Genomic DNA, 16,746 nt, shown 5'->3' with positions numbered 1-16,746 from the left:
TGTTTGCATCCGTGGTCATTAAGGCTGGTTGTTTTCCGTGAACAGGCTTTGTTCTGTTATCTGATCTGACCCCTCTACTAATGAGATTAATAATAACGATGATATGATGGTTGATGATTAACTATCTTTAGGCTGTCCGAGCGCACACCTGGGGAATCGCCGCGGGGGGTGATATGGGGGGGGGTGGGGGGGGGCGGTGTGGAGGTATACTGTACACAAAGACTTTTGCATTTACAAAGACACACACACACACACACACACACACACACACACACACGCACGCAAACACACACACAAATACATGCACGCACACGCACCCACACGCACGCACGCACACGCGCACACTGCAATGCAGGTATTATGGTGCACGTACATAATGTGGCCCACACACCCACATGCATACAAATGGGATTCAAAGGCTGGGATGAAGGAGTAGCGTTCATGTCAGCTGTTCACCGTGTTGATGACGAGATAAAGAAGCACACCACGAGTACTACAGCTCCCTGAACCCTGACCGGTTCAGACTAACCCCACTGGGGCTCTCAACCTCACATCTGACCTACGTCGCCTTCGAGAAATTCTGCGAGTCTGTTTGATTGACCGTGAATGTATTTTAACAACCATGCTGCAGCAGGGCTAAAATACAACAACCGATTATTATTATTATTTTTTTTTCATAAAGGTGATGGCTTGAAGTTCACCTTTGACCTGTCTCTGCCCGGAAAGAAAACATCACGGAAAACCTCCAGCAGTAGAAAGGTGGGGGGGCAGAAAAACGAGCTTAATTAAACCAAAACTGGATTTTTTTTCCTATGACTTCCTATGAGACACGTTTGGCTTTTCGCCACCGTTTACTAACCCCACATGGAGAGTGACGTGGTTTGTGTGTTCCCCGCGTTGGCTCCAGATCGAGGTGATGCACGACTACCAGGAGAACCGGAGCTGTGTGTCCTACACGCTGGACGGAGAGGAGAGCCCCGATCTGCTGAAGCGGTGAGCGCCCATCTGCCCGCCGGGCTCCGTGTTGTGGTTGTTTACCTCTCTGTTTCACCACGCTAATGACGCCCTCCGGGGTGTGTGTGTGTGTGTGTGTGTGTATGTGTACATGTGTGTTCCCATGTCTCTCTCTGTATACATTCGTGTGTGTGTGTGTATGTGTACATGTGTGTTCCCATGTCTCTCTCTGTATACATTTGTGTATGTGTGTGTGTGTGTGTGTGTGGTGTGTGTGTGTGTGTGTGTGTGTGTGTGTGTGTGTGTGTGTGTGTGTGTGTGTGTGTGTGTGTGTGTGTGTGTGTGTGTGTGTGTGTGTGTGTGTGTGTGTGTGTGTGTGTGTGCGTGGGTCCTCCACAGTCATGTGCTGAGGGAACTGATTGAGACGGAGAGGGTCTACGTGGAGGAGCTCCTATCAGTCTTACTGGTGACACCTCCTTTTTTATTTCCCGCTTTACACTTGAGTGCATACAATTCATCTCCATAATGCTCACCATGGGGCTCCATCTCAGGCCCCCTGCCCCGCAGACCCCCTGCTGGGCTATCATGATTAAAATGTATTGATTACAGCCGTAAAGGCTGTCTTTGCTGCTGTCATCATAATAGGCCTATTTAGATGTTCCTAATGCATATTTCAGGGTTACCGGGCAGAGATGGACAACCCCTCTCTGTGGGATCTCTTGCCCCCAATCCTGCGCAGCAAGAGAGACATCCTGTTTGGCAACATGCCAGAGATATACAATTTCCACAGCAGGTGATGTTTAATTGCGTGTTAAATTATAGGCGTTCAATGTGAAGGAAGTTCATTTTTGTGGCTGTTGCCGAATGGATTTTAGAACCTGTATGGATCGCTGGAATGTATTTGTTCCACCGTTTCCTCAATATTTCGTATTTATAAATGTTCAATACACTGTTTTCTATTCGCTGTCTGCCTGAACCTTCCTGCCCTATCAAACAATCCATCATTGTGTGTGTGAATTATACATACATACACATTACCTGTAAACGGACACTGTAACCATGAATATAAGCTAAACTCAAAATATAAAGAATAATGGGCAATAATAGAGACACACAAGACAGGAATAATATGAAATAAGATATTTTTAGTATGATTTTTCCGGATTAATGCTTTAAAACATACCCCTCCTGGATAAACCATAAACACAGCCTTTAAGATAAATTCATAACTACACAGTTGTGTGATCAATACAGAGAATAATGGTGCAAGCAATTGTCACAAACAACGTGTATCGAGCAATAGATTCAAGGAGGAATAAAAAATGTCAAATAACAAAAAATAGCAAAAAATCAATTATCCTGATAATTTATCTTTGATTGATAAAATGATCTTCCTTTTAGTTTCTTGTTGTTTGTGTCATTCTGTAGCGTCACACTACCACACTGCTTGGCTTACTTATTTCTTCTTACTAATTACTAGGTAGCAGTTAGCTGTTACAGCTCCATTACCGCCCCCCTACCCCCGCCCACTGCTCCCTAGATCTGTCTCGGGGACATCTTGTGGGTAATGAAACAGTCACTCCTGGTTAAAACAAAGGCTTCTCCAATCCTGTCAACCTTTTATTTTTCCCTGTAATTTTAATTCTCAGCGTGGGGGGGGCTTGATTAGTGTTGATCTTTGTACTGATTCCGCCTCGCTGGTGCCCTGCTGTGTTAAATGGCTCAGTTTGATGGCTGAGGCTGGGAAATAATTACACTGTAGCATCCGGTGGGGGGGTGTGGTATGTCAGTTGTAATATTGAATGTTAAATTAGACTGGTGAGCGAGGGCTGCCGTTATGCACTTATGGTGTTGTACAATGCCTTTGTTTGATTTGTAGTGTGTATGGAGCCGCTGTGTCACGCGGTAATGAAAGAGGCTTTGATTTGTTACCTCAATTAAAAACTGTGCTTGAAGCACGGGAGTCCATTGGTTTTGGGCATGTGACTTTGAGTGTTGAGAGTCTTCATGGTCACAGCTGTGGACGGTTGTACGCATAATGAGGCAAAGTTTGCCATCTTTTGAATGGTCCCCTCACCTGATAATGTTCAACAGCACCAACCCCATGCAAACCCCAAAAATGACAAGCAGGGTCGTAACATAATGAAGTGTTACGACATAACACGGTTTTGTGTTGTCGTGGTGAATTTGACTTCATGAACAGGAGGTTTGACGACCTTGTGAGTTGCAAGGTCGCCGACTCTAAATACAACATTTGTGACCATATCGAAACCTTACGTAATAATAATAATATGTTTATTTAATATAGCGCCTTTACTCACACTCAAGGTCGCTGTACAGATTCATGAGAGCGCACACTGAGCAAGACAGCACAACAAGAAGTACAACAACGCAAATAAAAATTAAAAAATGTATACAGAGGGTCTATGCAGTGGTGGAAGAGGAGAAGTGTCCTTCATACAGAAAGGTCTTGAGATGAGCTTTAAAGAGAGGGGAGGAGGAGGGACAGTCACGGAGGGAGTGAGGAAGGGAGTTCCAGAGTTTGGCGGCCATGGCGCTGAAAGGCCCGCCACCCAGAGTAGAAAGTCTGGTGCGGGGGACAGAGAGGAGGTTGTGGTTACGTGATCTGAGGAAGCGGGAGGGAGTATAAGGGGTCAGAAGGTCACAGAGGTAAGGAGGAGCAAGGTCACGGTCCGGAGGGCTTTGAAGGTGAGAAGTAGAATTTAGCATTTGATTTTACACGTGTGATGTAGTTCCCTTTCCAAGATAATTACGGTGAGCAGCCGTGTCACAGGTTCTAAGCAGAAAGGCCTGGGGGAAGTCTCTCAGAAGTAGATGCTAAAAGGGGGTTGAATCTATCCTGTCAAATAGCTCTCATCCCTTACAGGCTGAATTTCAGATGTTGCCCTCCGGATCACCCTTTAATCTCCCACAATTCAAACCCAGCAGATATAAACACTCTTTTGTACCCGCAGCCACTCTTTAACACACTTTCTAAATTCTACAAATAACCGTAGATAACACCTTCCAACCTCCCCTTTATACTGACTACTATTTATCGATTGTTTAGTGTTTTTTTTTATTGTATGTGTGATTGTGTGCGATGTGTACACTATCTGCTGCACAACAAATTGCCCCATTGGGGGACAATAAAGTATTTTGTACTTGAACCAGTCTAGACCCCTCCAGTGGGGGTGTGTGTTCTCACTGCGGGTTGTGCGGCGTTACAGGGTGTTCCTCCAGGACCTGGAGGGCTGCATGGACACCCCGGAGAGGGTGGGAGCCTGCTTCCTGGAGCAGGTACGCTCCCTTGGTTTCTGAGCGCTGCCACAGTTGACATACTTAGGATTTTGTGACATTTTGGACGTGTTGTTTACTTAGCCGTGTGTCAACGCCACACGCCTCGGTGTAATGGGATTTGTTTTTTTCTTCCCCCCCCCCCCCCCCCCAGAAAGAAAACTTCCAGATGTATGAGTGTTTCTGTCAGAATAAGCTGCGTTCGGAGGCGCTGTGGCGGCAGTTCTCCGACTGTGCCTTCTTCCAGGTGTGCTTTCAGTCCTGCTTTTAGCTTCCTATTGGCAGAGAACACATTTGGGATGGTCTTATCATATCATTTAAGATGAATGTAACCTGTTTTGTGTTCCTCTGTACATGTTGTTTCTAAAATATATTTCAATGATAATATAATAACAATAGTATATATAATATATATGTATAATGATATGCAATAACAGTTTTTTGTTGAAAACAAATCATACTCCACCAGTTTTCTCTGTAGTTTACGCATACTAGTTCATACAAAAAGTACAACAATTAAATGTGTGTGTTGGGCTACAAGTGTGTTGATGTTGGCGTGGCTCTTTAATGCAGGAGTGTCAAAAGAAACTGGAGCACAAACTGGGCTTGGACTCGTATCTGTTGAAGCCCGTCCAACGCATTACCAAATACCAGCTGCTACTAAAGGTGGGGTCATCTCAAGTTCACACACACACACACACACACACACACACACACACACACACACACACACACACACACACACACACACACACACACACACACACACACAGTACACACACCCTTACAGTCACAGTTCACTCACGCACAAATACAGACAGTATGTCACACACACAAACACACAGTGCTTAATAGGACAGTGTACATAATATTTCATAATATTTGAAATACAATATAATATTTCATAATATTTCACAAAGAATCCTTTCACCATCCTCCCAAGCAGACTGCAGCCTATGTAATTGCTTTTTTCTTATTTGTTATGTGTGTGTGTGTCTGTGTGTGTGTTCAGGAGTTATTGAAGTGCAGTACAGGCAGTGAGGACACATCTGAACTGCAGGGGGCGCTAGCAGCCATGCTGGAGCTGCTCAAGTCCGTGAACGACTCCATGCACCAGATAGCCATCACCGGCTACGAGGTAGGGCTCTGTCTCTCTCCTTCTCTCCATCTATCTCCTCCTCTCTCCTTCCTCCTAAAGGTCCCCCTGTCCGCCACCAGCTGGGATGCTGATTAGCCATTACCACCATTTAAATGGTTGGCACCGCCGTCAGTGATTTAATGTGTTTGGGGGGGATGGGAGGCTATAATTGAAATGCTCTTTGAGTTGCCACAGGTCCGGAAAGCGCTACATAATGTAATTAATTTAACCTTTACATGTAAAACGCATCTTAAACAAGGTCAATATCTTTACATTAAGGCCCAGTGTCACTGTCTCTGCCTCTCTCTTCGTGTGGTCTCTCTCTGTCTCCCTACTTTCCTCTCTCTCCTCTAACATTTATATCTCTGTCTCTGTCTCTCTCTCTCTCTCTCTCTCTCTCTCTCTCTCTGTCTCTCTCTTTCTCTCTCCATCTCTCTCTCTCCATCTCTCCCTCCCTCCCTCCCTCCCTCCCTCCCTCCCTCTCTCTCCATCTCTCTCTCCATCTCCCTCCCCCTCTCTCTCCATCTCTCTCTCTCCCTCCCTCCCTCCCTCCCTCTCTCTCCATCTCTCTCTCTCTCTCTCTCCATCTCTCTCTCTCTCTCCCTCCCCATCTCTCTCTCTCTCTCTCTCTCTCTCTCTCTCTCTCTCTCTCTCTCTCCATCTCTCTCTCTCTCTCTCTCTCTCTCTCGCCCCCTCCACGTCGGCCCCACCAGGGGGAGCTGTGTGAGCTGGGCCGCGTGCTGATGCAGGGCTCCTTCAGTGTGTGGATCAGCCACAAGAAGGGCCCCACGCGCATGAAGGAGCTGGCGCGCTTCAAGCCCATGCAGCGGCACCTCTTCCTGTACGAGCGGGCCCTGCTGTTCTGCAAGCGGCGCGAGGAGCACGGCGAGGGCTGCGACAAGACGCCCTCCTACAGCTTCAAGCACTGCCTCAAGGTCCGTGGCTTAGGAGTTACTTAGAAGTTGACGCCGCCGTCGGTGTGTGAATGTGTGGATGAATGGGTGAATGTGTTTTGGATGGCCTCTGGTTACAAAAAAGCACTGCATAAATGCAGTCCATATAGTCCAGTCCATGTTTTGATGGATTGATTTGTTTTTTTGTCAAAAAAGAGAGCTTTATTACGGGTGTGACAACAGCTACTGACGTGCATCTCTGGGTTTCTAGCCAGAGTTTATTTGCTGCCCCTGGCACGGCCTTTCTATGTAGAAAATAAAACAGTGCTCTGGGTCTGGATCAGGTTCATACGAGGATAGTCTGCCCAGAGGCATCCATCGTCAACGGCTGATGATGCAATCTTTGCCTCTGGTAAAACTAGAGACCCTTAGAACCGGATGTCTTTGAACAGGGCCCTCGAGTGTGGCTCCCTCCGGTTCAGCAGCACACAGCAGCAGATCTATAATGTAGGAGGGGGTGGGAGCGTAGGGGAAGTGTGTGTTTACACATGTGTCTTCTGACACACACACGCACACATGTTGGCAGGTGTTTTGTGTCATGATGCAAGAGTGATGTTGGTTGTGCCGCGTGTTACGTCTGGCATCCAAATTGTTTCTGTGTGTGTGTGTGTGTGTGTGTGTGTGTGTGTGTGTGTGTGTGTGTGTGTGTGTGTGTGTGTGTGTGTGTGTGTGTGTGTGTGTGTGTGTGTGTGTGTGTGTGTGTGTGTGTGTGTGTACGCACATGCAAGCATGCGTTCCTTTCCCTATTCTTGTTTGTGTGTGTGTGTGTGTTTCTGTTTCTGTTGGGTGCGCTTTTGTGCCCTTCCTATAAGTTGTTCTTTTGCGTGTGTGTGTGTGTGGTTGTATTATCGCGTGTGCGTGTGTGTGTGCGTCTGAAACGTCTCGGCAGATGACCGCGGTGGGAATAACGGAGAACGTCAAGGGAGACGTGAAGAAGTTTGAGATCTGGTACAGCGGCAGGGAGGAGGTGTACGTCATTCAGGTGAATGGGCCGCCGCGCCCTCCACACCAGCGGGTGACTGTGTCTACACAACCCTCCACCGCCCCTTTAAGGGGGACATGTTGGAACTCTGCTTAGTTCACATCCTGTTGCAACACATCAGGTCCTGCCATAGATAGATATATACAGACTAGATATCATAGATATATATACAGACTAGATATCATAGATATATATACAGACTAGATATCATAGATATATATACAGACTAGATATCATAGGTATATATACGGACTAGATATCATAGATACCGGTATATATACAGACTAGATATCATAGATACCGGTATATATACAGACTAGATATCATAGATATATATACAGACTAGATATCATAGGTATATATACGGACTAGATATCATAGGTATATATACGGACTAGATATCATAGATATATATACGGACTAGATATCATAGATATATATACGGACTAGATATCATAGATATATATACAGACTAGATATCATAGATATATATACAGACTAGATATTGATATATATACAGACTAGATATCGTAGATATATATACGGACTAGATATCATAGATAGATATATACAGACTAGATATCATAGATATATATATACGGACTAGATATTATAGATATATTTACAGACTAGATATCATAGATATATATACAGACTAGATATCATAGATATATATACAGACTAGATATCATAGATATATAAACGGACTAGATATCATAGATATATATACAGACTAGATATCATAGATATATATACGGACTAGATATCATAGATATATATACAGACTAGATATCATAGATATATATACGGACTAGATATCATAGATATATATACAGACTAGATATAGATATATATACAGACTAGATATCATAGATATATATACAGACTAGATATCATAGATATATATACAGACTAGATATCATAGATATATATACAGACTAGATATCATAGATATATATACAGACTAGATATCGCATTCAGCTTCTAAGCATGCGTCAACAATGCCGCCATCTTGCCGTGGGGTAACCACCCACCTGAATGAATGAACGTCGATGGGGCAGAGGTCCTTTCCCGGTCTAAATCACTCTAAAACGCCTTATTTTAAGGCAATATTCAAGCGGGATGGTTTCTGACATAGGTCAGACGTGTAATGATAGTAAAAAAAATAATAATAAGTATTTTTAATTAATTTACGTTTGACCCGACCTGAGTGAAGATTTCCTTGAAAAAAGGCGTTTTAGAGTGATTTTGACTTCTGTTTTTGACTTTTTGACTTCTGTCCCATCGACATTCATTCATCCAGGTGGGTGGTTACCCCGCGGCAAGATGGCGGCGGCGTTGACGTATATGTTCCACTGAACAGCGCAGCTCAGGCGATATCTAGTCAGTATATATATATCTATGAGGTCCTGCGATGAGTGTGACATTTCTACACAGTTTCCTGTTGCAGTTTGTACTGTAAAAATCTGTTCTGGTGTGGCTCTGTCCAATGTTATTTGATCACAGATTAGAAGCAGAGCCTTAAAGGAAGGACTGTACCCTTGGTTCTCGGAGCAAAATCGTTCCTTTTTGTTTTTAATCCGTCCCTCCGTCCTCTCCCCAGGCCCCCACCGTGGAGGTGAAGATGACCTGGTTGAACGAGCTGAGGAGGATCCTCACCAGCCAGCAGAAGCTGCTCAAAGGTCCAACAAACACCTCCCTCGGACTCCTAGTTATTACACAACACTAAACAAACAGCCCAACCTTGAACTGACTTCCCCCCCTCCCCCCTCCCCCCTCCTTTACCGCCGTCTAGATGAAGCGTATCAACACAGCCAGCTGGTAGAGCACGTTCCTCTCACTCCGCTCCACCACGAGAGGTGAGTGTCTGCTCTGTGTCTCCTCCCCCCCCTGTATCCAAGCCAACCTGTTCACCACGACACCCACCCATGCATTCATAGCATACACGTATGTACACGGATACAGACGGATACACGACGCGAGCAGCGAAAAACAGGTGGGCCGTCCCCACCGCGGTAGCTGAAGATCCCGTGTTAATGGAAGAGACTCCCGCTCTCGGCGGCTCACAGTGCAGCTCCCTTTGATCAGTCGTTAACGTTTCCATCTCTTTTTTTTTTGTCAGCCTGGTCAGCCCGTGAGCTGCCGAGGGTGGGAGCGTTCCTCTGTTAACATGTGCACCGTCCACCTCCGTCGGCGCGCCGCCGCTCAGATAAAACATGTGCGATGTGTCTCTCCGATCCGATGGATCCACGGCGCCGGGCGTGTGCGCCAGGTTAGGACAGGGCAGGCTCCTGGGGGTGTGTGTGTGTGTGTGTGTGTGTGTGTGTGTGTGTGTGTGTGTGTGTGTGTGTGTGTGTGTGTGTGTGTGTGTGTGTGTGTGTGTGTGTGTGTGTGTGTGTGTGTGTGTGTGTGTGTGTGTGTGTGTGTGTGTTCAGCGCCGCGTAGGGGACAGGGGGAGACAGGAGGAGGCAGGAGGAGACAGGGGGAGGCAGGGTGAGGCTGGCCCGGCCCTTCTCGTCTCCCCCACTAGCGTCTGGTTCCCTGTCCTTCCCTCCCACCCACCCGACCTCCCCCCACCCCCCCACCCCGTACCCTCACCACCCCCCCCACCAAACCCTCCCCCCCACACCTGTACCTCCCCCGCTGCAGGGGCGTGCGGCCCTCCAGAGTGGTCCCCGGGCCCCGGGGCTGCCTGCCGGGGCTGGACTTTGTGTCGCTGTCGGCCGACGTCTTTCTGTGCCTGCGTTCCCGGAGCCCCCGCCCCCGGAGCCCGCGGCCCCGCCCCAGGCAGTGGCCACAGCCCTGCCACCAGCCCCAGCGCCACTGACCCGCCCCGATGCTCAGTGGTAAACTCAGCCCTCCCGGCCTCGGCATGGCCCCGCCCCCATCGCCCCCCACCCCCCCCCCCCCCCCCCCCCGTCAGTAATGTCCGGCTGCAGCCTGCAGGACAGACACAGCCACAGCCAACTGTACCGGCAACGTCGTTGGAGGTTCTACGCCAGCGATGATGTTTAGATTAAATGATGGGTTAGGGTTAGGTGTAGTAGTGGTAAGGGTTAGGGTTATGGTAGTATTGGTTAGGGTTAGGGTAAGGGCAGTAGTGGTTAGGGTTATGGTAGTAGTGGTTAGGGTTATGGTAGTAGTGGTTAGGGTTATGGTAGTAGTGGTTAGGGTAGTAGTGGTTAGGGTTAGGGTAGTAGTGGTTAGGGTTAGGTTAGTAGTGGTTAGGGTTAGGTTAGTAGTGGTTAGGGTTAGGGTAGTAGTGGTTAGGGTTAGGGTAGTAGTGGTTAGGGTTAGGTTAGTAGTGGTTAGGGTTAGGGTAGTAGTGGTTAGGGTAGTAGTGGTTAGGGTTAGGTTAGTAGTGGTTAGGGTTAGGTTAGTAGTGGTTAGGGTTAGGGTAGTAGTGGTTAGGGTTAGGTTAGTAGTGGTTAGGGTTAGGGTAGTAGTGGTTAGGGTTAGGGTAGTAGTGGTTAGGGTTAGGGTAGTAGTGGTTAGGGTTAGGGTAGTAGTGGTTAGGGTTAGGTTAGTAGTGGTTAGGGTTAGGGTAGTAGTGGTTAGGGTTAGGGTAGTAGTGGTTAGGGTTAGGTTAGTAGTGGTTAGGGTTAGGGTTAGGGTAGTAGTGGTTAGGGTTAGGGTTAGGGTAGTAGTGGTTAGGGTTAGGTTAGTAGTGGTTAGGGTTAGGTTAGTAGTGGTTAGGGTTAGGTTAGTAGTGGTTAGGGTTAGGGTAGTAGTGGTTAGGGTTAGGGTAGTAGTGGTTAGGGTTAGGGTAGTAGTGGTTAGGGTTATGGTAGTAGTGGTTAGGGTTATGGTAGTAGTGGTTAGGGTTAGGTTAGTAGTGGTTAGGGTTAGGTTAGTAGTGGTTAGGGTTAGGGTAGTAGTGGTTAGGGTTAGGGTAGTAGTGGTTAGGGTTAGGGTAGTAGTGGTTAGGGTTAGGGTTAGGGTAGTAGTGGTTAGGGTTAGGGTTAGGGTAGTAGTGGTTAGGGTTAGGGTAGTAGTGGTTAGGGTTAGGGATTGAAAGAAGATAAACTTTCCACGCCCAGCGAACAGCGCTTCAGCACCGGACGGGTGTGAGTGACGGTAGCAGTTGGATGTGGATGTCCTACAGTCCTACAGGCTGCAGCCAGACCCCACCCCCCCTCGTGGGGATCCCTGGTGCTGCTGTGTTTGCATACTGACCGCCATCTGCACCACCACACCCCCTGACCCCCCCCGCCCGCCACTCCCACCGTCCCCCCATTCTGGATCATTGGGATCACTGACCTGTCACCTGTCAGTCACTCCATCCCGCCCTCCCTCCCTCCCACCCTCCCGCCCTCCCTCCCCCCCTCCCTCCCTCCATGAGACCACGACGGGAGGAAAGTGTCTCCATACTAGCTCCTCCCCCTTTAGCTTCGACATGGCATCTTCAACCACATGCATCGTGCATTCATCTCTGCATCTGAGATCTGAGATCTGCTACGTTGCATGTCGCGCAAACGGATCTTCGGACAGAAAAGAAACTCGGTTCATTTCTGTATTCTATTCTTTTTTTTTTGGGGGGGGGGGGTTATTTGATACATTCGTAATCAGTAACCCTCTCACCGAGCAGAACGGCCTTTCAGAGGACAGTCTGCCCTGCTTGACATTCTGCAACGCAAGCTGGCTGATCTCTGAACGTATCTCTCGACCGAATCGGAGGTCCGTGATCTGGTGGTCGCCGCTGACCAGTGCTGGTCCGATGTGTGATCATCGTGTGTCAGCCGGTCAGGGCTCTGTGAGTCCTCACCGCCCGCCTGTTCTACAGAGAACCATGCACGTGGCTGGCTGCCCTCCGCTCTGCCCCGGCTGGCTGCCTGGCCCCCCCCGGGGGGCTACCCGTTAGCTGCTATAAGAACATCATGAAGAAGTGGTTCAAGTGGATGAACACAGATCTGGGACCAGCTTTGTTTATTGCACTAAGTGTGGGATGGGGTATAGGCCTAAATGAAAGCTGATCCAAGACTGTGTGGCGTGGGAGGGCCGTCTCCGTCCGGTGAAAGTGTGTACGGACTGGGGGGGGTTGATTCGCCGTGTGTGTGAGTGAACCTGACGTGTGATTCTCGCAGCAAACAGCAGAGGGCATCAGTGAGCTCAGAGGACACCGAGTCGGGGCGGAGCAGTCCTGACCCACAGCCCCACTCCCCTCGACCGCAGCATAACCGCCGGAGTGAGTGCAGTAACACACACACACACACGTGTATATATATATATACACACACGCACACACACGCACGCGCGCGCGCGCACACACACACAAACACACACACACACGCGCACTCAAGCACGCACGCACGCACACACACACGCGCACTCACACACGCACGCACATGCATACGCACACAGACACTGACACATATTCATTAGACACACACACACACACGCACACACACATTCACACATCCATTTATTGTCAGCATTACATATGTCCTAATTCCGTAAAAAAAAGAAATGCAAATGCAAATATATAGACTTATCCATACGTGTGTGTGTGTGTGTGTGTGTGTGTGTCAGGTTGGCCTGGCGCGCCTCACTCAGTAGACATCTGTGAGGGTCTGGAGGATTGGCCTGGGGGCCGGGACCACGCCCACCCGCCGGACACAGACGATGAGGTCATCGCCCTGGTGAGGTCACCGCCTGGCCGGGGAGAGACGGATCCAACCGCGTGCCTTTGTCTGACGTTTCACATGCGTGGGATGTGTGGTGGTGGGGGGGTGTGGCCACCGTGGTGGGGGGGGGGGGGGGGGGGGGATTGGCTCATCACCACCACCGTCTGTTTAATACATCCAGTCTCCTTACTCTCCCCCCCCCAACCCCCAACCCCCCCGCCTAGTCTCCGGGCAGATACAGGGCGTTGGACGACTGTCTGAAGAACGGAAGCGACAACGTGTCCATCAAGTGTGGTGACGTCATTCACCTGCAGCGTGTCGACAGCCAGGGCCTGTGGTGGGTCTCACGGCATGTCCACAGACACGTGTGTGTGTGTGTGTGTGTGTGTGTGTGTGTGTGTGTGTGTGTGTGTGTGTGTGTGTGTGTGTGTGTGTGTGTGTGTGTGTGTGTGTGTGTGTGTGTGTGTGTGTGTGTGTGTGTGTCGAGAAAAGACGGCAACAGGCGTGTGAACTTCTTGTCCTCTTTGACCTTGGACTGAGTTGTTGTACACTCGTCGAGTGTAAACCGGGTCAAAAGCACCCTCTATTGGTTTTGAAAACAACTCACTTTCCGTTAAACACACACTTTTATCAATTGATCCAACTGTCCTTGTTGCACAGTCTAGCCCCCTTTGGAAGGAGGCTGTCATTCGGCCTATTTTGGCTCCTCCCCCTTCAGGCTGGTTGAACTAACTGTTATTCCTGCTCACTTTGGCTCCTCCCCCTCTAGGCTGGTGAAGAACCTGAGTCGCCGGCAGGAGGGCGTGGTCCCTTCGTCCCGCCTCCAGCTGATTCTGGGCCACAACAATCGAGGTCACTACTCCAGACTAGGAGGTAAGGATATGTCCTTGCACCCTTGGTTTCTTTGACCTGGTATTTTACGTTAAAGTGGACAGCTATACTTTTTTGCGCGTTCGATAGAACGCGGGGAATGCAGGGAAAATGTACAAACACGCACTGCAAAATGTCTTATTTTTATCGGGAATGTTTATGACGGCAATGCGAACATGCGTGAGATAAAAAGACGAACATCAAGGCGACCTTGGTATATTAAGATTTATTTCTGAAATCTGAATCCTGATTTCCCGTCTTCAAGAAGACCCCACTGGTCTTATCTAACAGAACATTCAGTCACCAAACCGAAACCGCGTTGAGTATTAAACAAATTCACCTGCAAAAGAAATTCTTCGGTCTCCGCCAGACGGAAAAGAAATCGGCTTCTTTTGAAGTATGCTGCCCGCTGTTATTATTGTTATTAGCTTCATATATATTTCCGAGATGGTTTGTGATGTAAATGTGTCTACTCCTTTGCAGACCCAGGGAATCTGAAGGTCAGGAAGCTCAGCTCTCCATAAAAGCAAAAAAGAAAAGCACAGAATAAACCTGCGGTGATATTGAGCTTATGGACACATGACAGACAGACTGAACCACAGATGTCTGGTAAATCAATATCCACTAACTTTTCCCCTTCAACTTCGGCTGATGACTGTACCCAGATCCCTTCCATCATTAAAGAGAATACCCAAGGACTCTGTATGGATTAAAAAAAAACATCTAGTGGATAACATTTTTTAATGCTCCTCTTTCCTTTGAGGACCCTTGTGACTGTTGAATGTTCGCCATTTTTTGAACAGCAAGAGAAAACCAGGGCATCAGCACAAATGCAACAGGACATTAATCCCCTTTTGAAGAATAAGCCCCTTTTTCTGGATGTTCCCGTTTTCGGTCCGGAAAAAGACTTTGAGACGGTTTGGAGTAACGCCACTGCGGCCGAACTGTGACCCCATTTCTTCATTAAGACTGGAGAACAATCCAATCCAAAAGTAATTTCCAACAAATAAATGAGTTTGTGTGTCAGTGCTTGTGTTGAGCATGTCACGGCGTCTGTCATGTGGACACAAACAGGCTTTGTGTCAAAGTATTTCTTTAAAAAAAAAAAAGAAAGTCATTTTTAACATGTACTTTTTTTTTTTTTAATTACATGTAATTTTCCTAAATATCTTTAATTTCTTACATTTTTCATTATATTTTTTCTCTCAAGGCACCTTCTTCCACGCTCCCTAAGAGTTAGAATGCCAAACTGTGCCGTGCCATAATGCCTCTTTTTAAATCATCTCTGTCTCTCTCTCTCTCTCTCTCTCTCTCTCTCTTTCTTTCTCTCTCTCTCTCTCCGTCTCTCGCCTCTCTCTCTTCTCTCCTCTCTCTCTCTAAGTCTCTCTCTCTGTCTCTCGCTCCTCCTTCCCCTGTTTCCACTTTCTTACACATATACAACAAGGCACTTTAAACAAAAGGTACGAAAGAAAAAAGCAGCGCTCGTGTGCGCGTGTGTGCGTGTGTGTGTGTGCGTGTGCGTGTGTGTGTGTTGAATGATGACCCTGTTCCGCGCCGGGCTCCGGGGAAGCACAGAGCTGTGCAACCCCTCCCCGTCGCCCCTTCGCCCCGTTGACGCTGTCATTTCTGTCATGTCCCCTGCCTGGGATGTATAATGTTTCAATACTGGAGGACAGGTGAACCGTGCTGAGACGGTTGCCACTTGACTGGTGACAGTCTCAGACGCATCATAGGAGGAGGAGGAGGAGGATGATGATGAAGACGGATGGGGAGAGCTATTCCTCGGCGGGGGGCGTTGTGTGTGTGTTTTAAGTGTGTGCACACGTGTTGTGTTAGAGATAGGGGAGGATCCTGGCACAGGGAAACACACGCTTGTCATCCTCCCCTGGATTGCGTGTGTGGTCCCTGTTGGGGTCTCCTGCCTGTCAGTCAGTCCCGACTACAGAGGTGGGAGAGAGAGGTAGAATTCGAGCAGAGAGAGAGAGAGAGAGAGCTAGCGAAAGAGGGCGGGCTCGTGGTGAGTATAATGCTGAATGTGTGTAAGCCCTCTATGGATTGTTTACTCTTCCCCTCATTACAGCACATTTAAACCCGGACGCCCGTTAAACAACGGAATCGGCACCGCAAATACCAAATGCGCCACACTGAGCCTGGCGCTTAATTAAATATTGATTGCAGACTTGTATGAATTTACCACATCAAATTGGGCCCCCAGTCGGGAGGGGCCGCCTTTGATATGCGGCGTTTGATGTGGAAATGAGCCCAGGAAGCCGGCGACGGGGGACACATTGTGCTACACCCTGTGTTGTTTCATTATATATTTCACTGTCATTGTGTTTCGGCACAGTGTGGGGCAGCCACGCAGTGTCTCAATGCAACCATGTCTCTCTCTGTACAGTAATGAAGGCAAGAGACTCGCCCATCTCCATCTACTCCCCCCCCCCCCCCCCCCCCACCTTTTTCTTTTCTTGTTTGGCGCGGTGGGGGGGCTGGGGGAGTCCTCACAGGACAGGTTTTTGTCAGAATTAATATCAATCCAAAAATGCTGCAGACTTTGCACTTGTTTCCGCATATTGGAAACTGAATATTTGCTTGAATTATTGTGTGTGTGTGTGTGTGTGTGAGTGTGTGCTCCATGACAAGCCTACTGTAGTTTGCTTGTTGCTGCTGAATGTTTCTGTTTAAACTGCATGGCAGCTGTAGAACAGAGCAGTATTGTCCATTCATCCTTGACGGGTGATCTTTTGGTTAGCTCCCATATTGTACAAACATTGAAGTATTTATTGACATACATCGCTATGGTTTGTTTTCATGATGTAAAAAACATGCCACCCTGAACAGAAAGAAAAGTATTTATTAAAAAAAGCTGTGCCGTTTTTATTTTCATGGCTGGTTTCGACAATCCAAACCTTATTTATCTTGAATGAA

The 16,746-nt window shown here is 48.0% G+C and overlaps 1 protein-coding gene across 1 annotated transcript in view; it reads left to right on the top strand.

The window, feature by feature from the left end:
- mcf2a (MCF.2 cell line derived transforming sequence a) overlaps positions 1-16,567 on the top strand; it is a 33,055-nt gene extending 16,488 nt beyond the window's left edge. The window contains exons 14-30 of the mRNA XM_084469985.1: positions 683-759; positions 908-993; positions 1,354-1,420; positions 1,632-1,747; positions 4,185-4,254; positions 4,406-4,498; positions 4,825-4,917; positions 5,264-5,389; positions 6,103-6,324; positions 7,232-7,324; positions 8,928-9,006; positions 9,120-9,183; positions 12,409-12,509; positions 12,854-12,963; positions 13,173-13,285; positions 13,718-13,821; positions 14,302-16,567. Coding sequence (XP_084326111.1) covers positions 683-759; positions 908-993; positions 1,354-1,420; positions 1,632-1,747; positions 4,185-4,254; positions 4,406-4,498; positions 4,825-4,917; positions 5,264-5,389; positions 6,103-6,324; positions 7,232-7,324; positions 8,928-9,006; positions 9,120-9,183; positions 12,409-12,509; positions 12,854-12,963; positions 13,173-13,285; positions 13,718-13,821; positions 14,302-14,342 — 1,655 coding nt within the window. The 3' untranslated portion in view covers positions 14,343-16,567. The remainder of the gene's footprint in view (positions 1-682; positions 760-907; positions 994-1,353; positions 1,421-1,631; positions 1,748-4,184; positions 4,255-4,405; positions 4,499-4,824; positions 4,918-5,263; positions 5,390-6,102; positions 6,325-7,231; positions 7,325-8,927; positions 9,007-9,119; positions 9,184-12,408; positions 12,510-12,853; positions 12,964-13,172; positions 13,286-13,717; positions 13,822-14,301) is intronic.
- Positions 16,568-16,746: the final 179 nt, after the last annotated feature.

This window comes from Micromesistius poutassou (genome assembly GCF_964030765.1).
Source record: "Micromesistius poutassou genome assembly, chromosome: 6".
NCBI lineage: Eukaryota > Metazoa > Chordata > Actinopteri > Gadiformes > Gadidae > Micromesistius > Micromesistius poutassou.
Note: the sequence above shows the minus strand (reverse complement) of the source record. Positions and strands in the feature narration are given on the sequence as shown.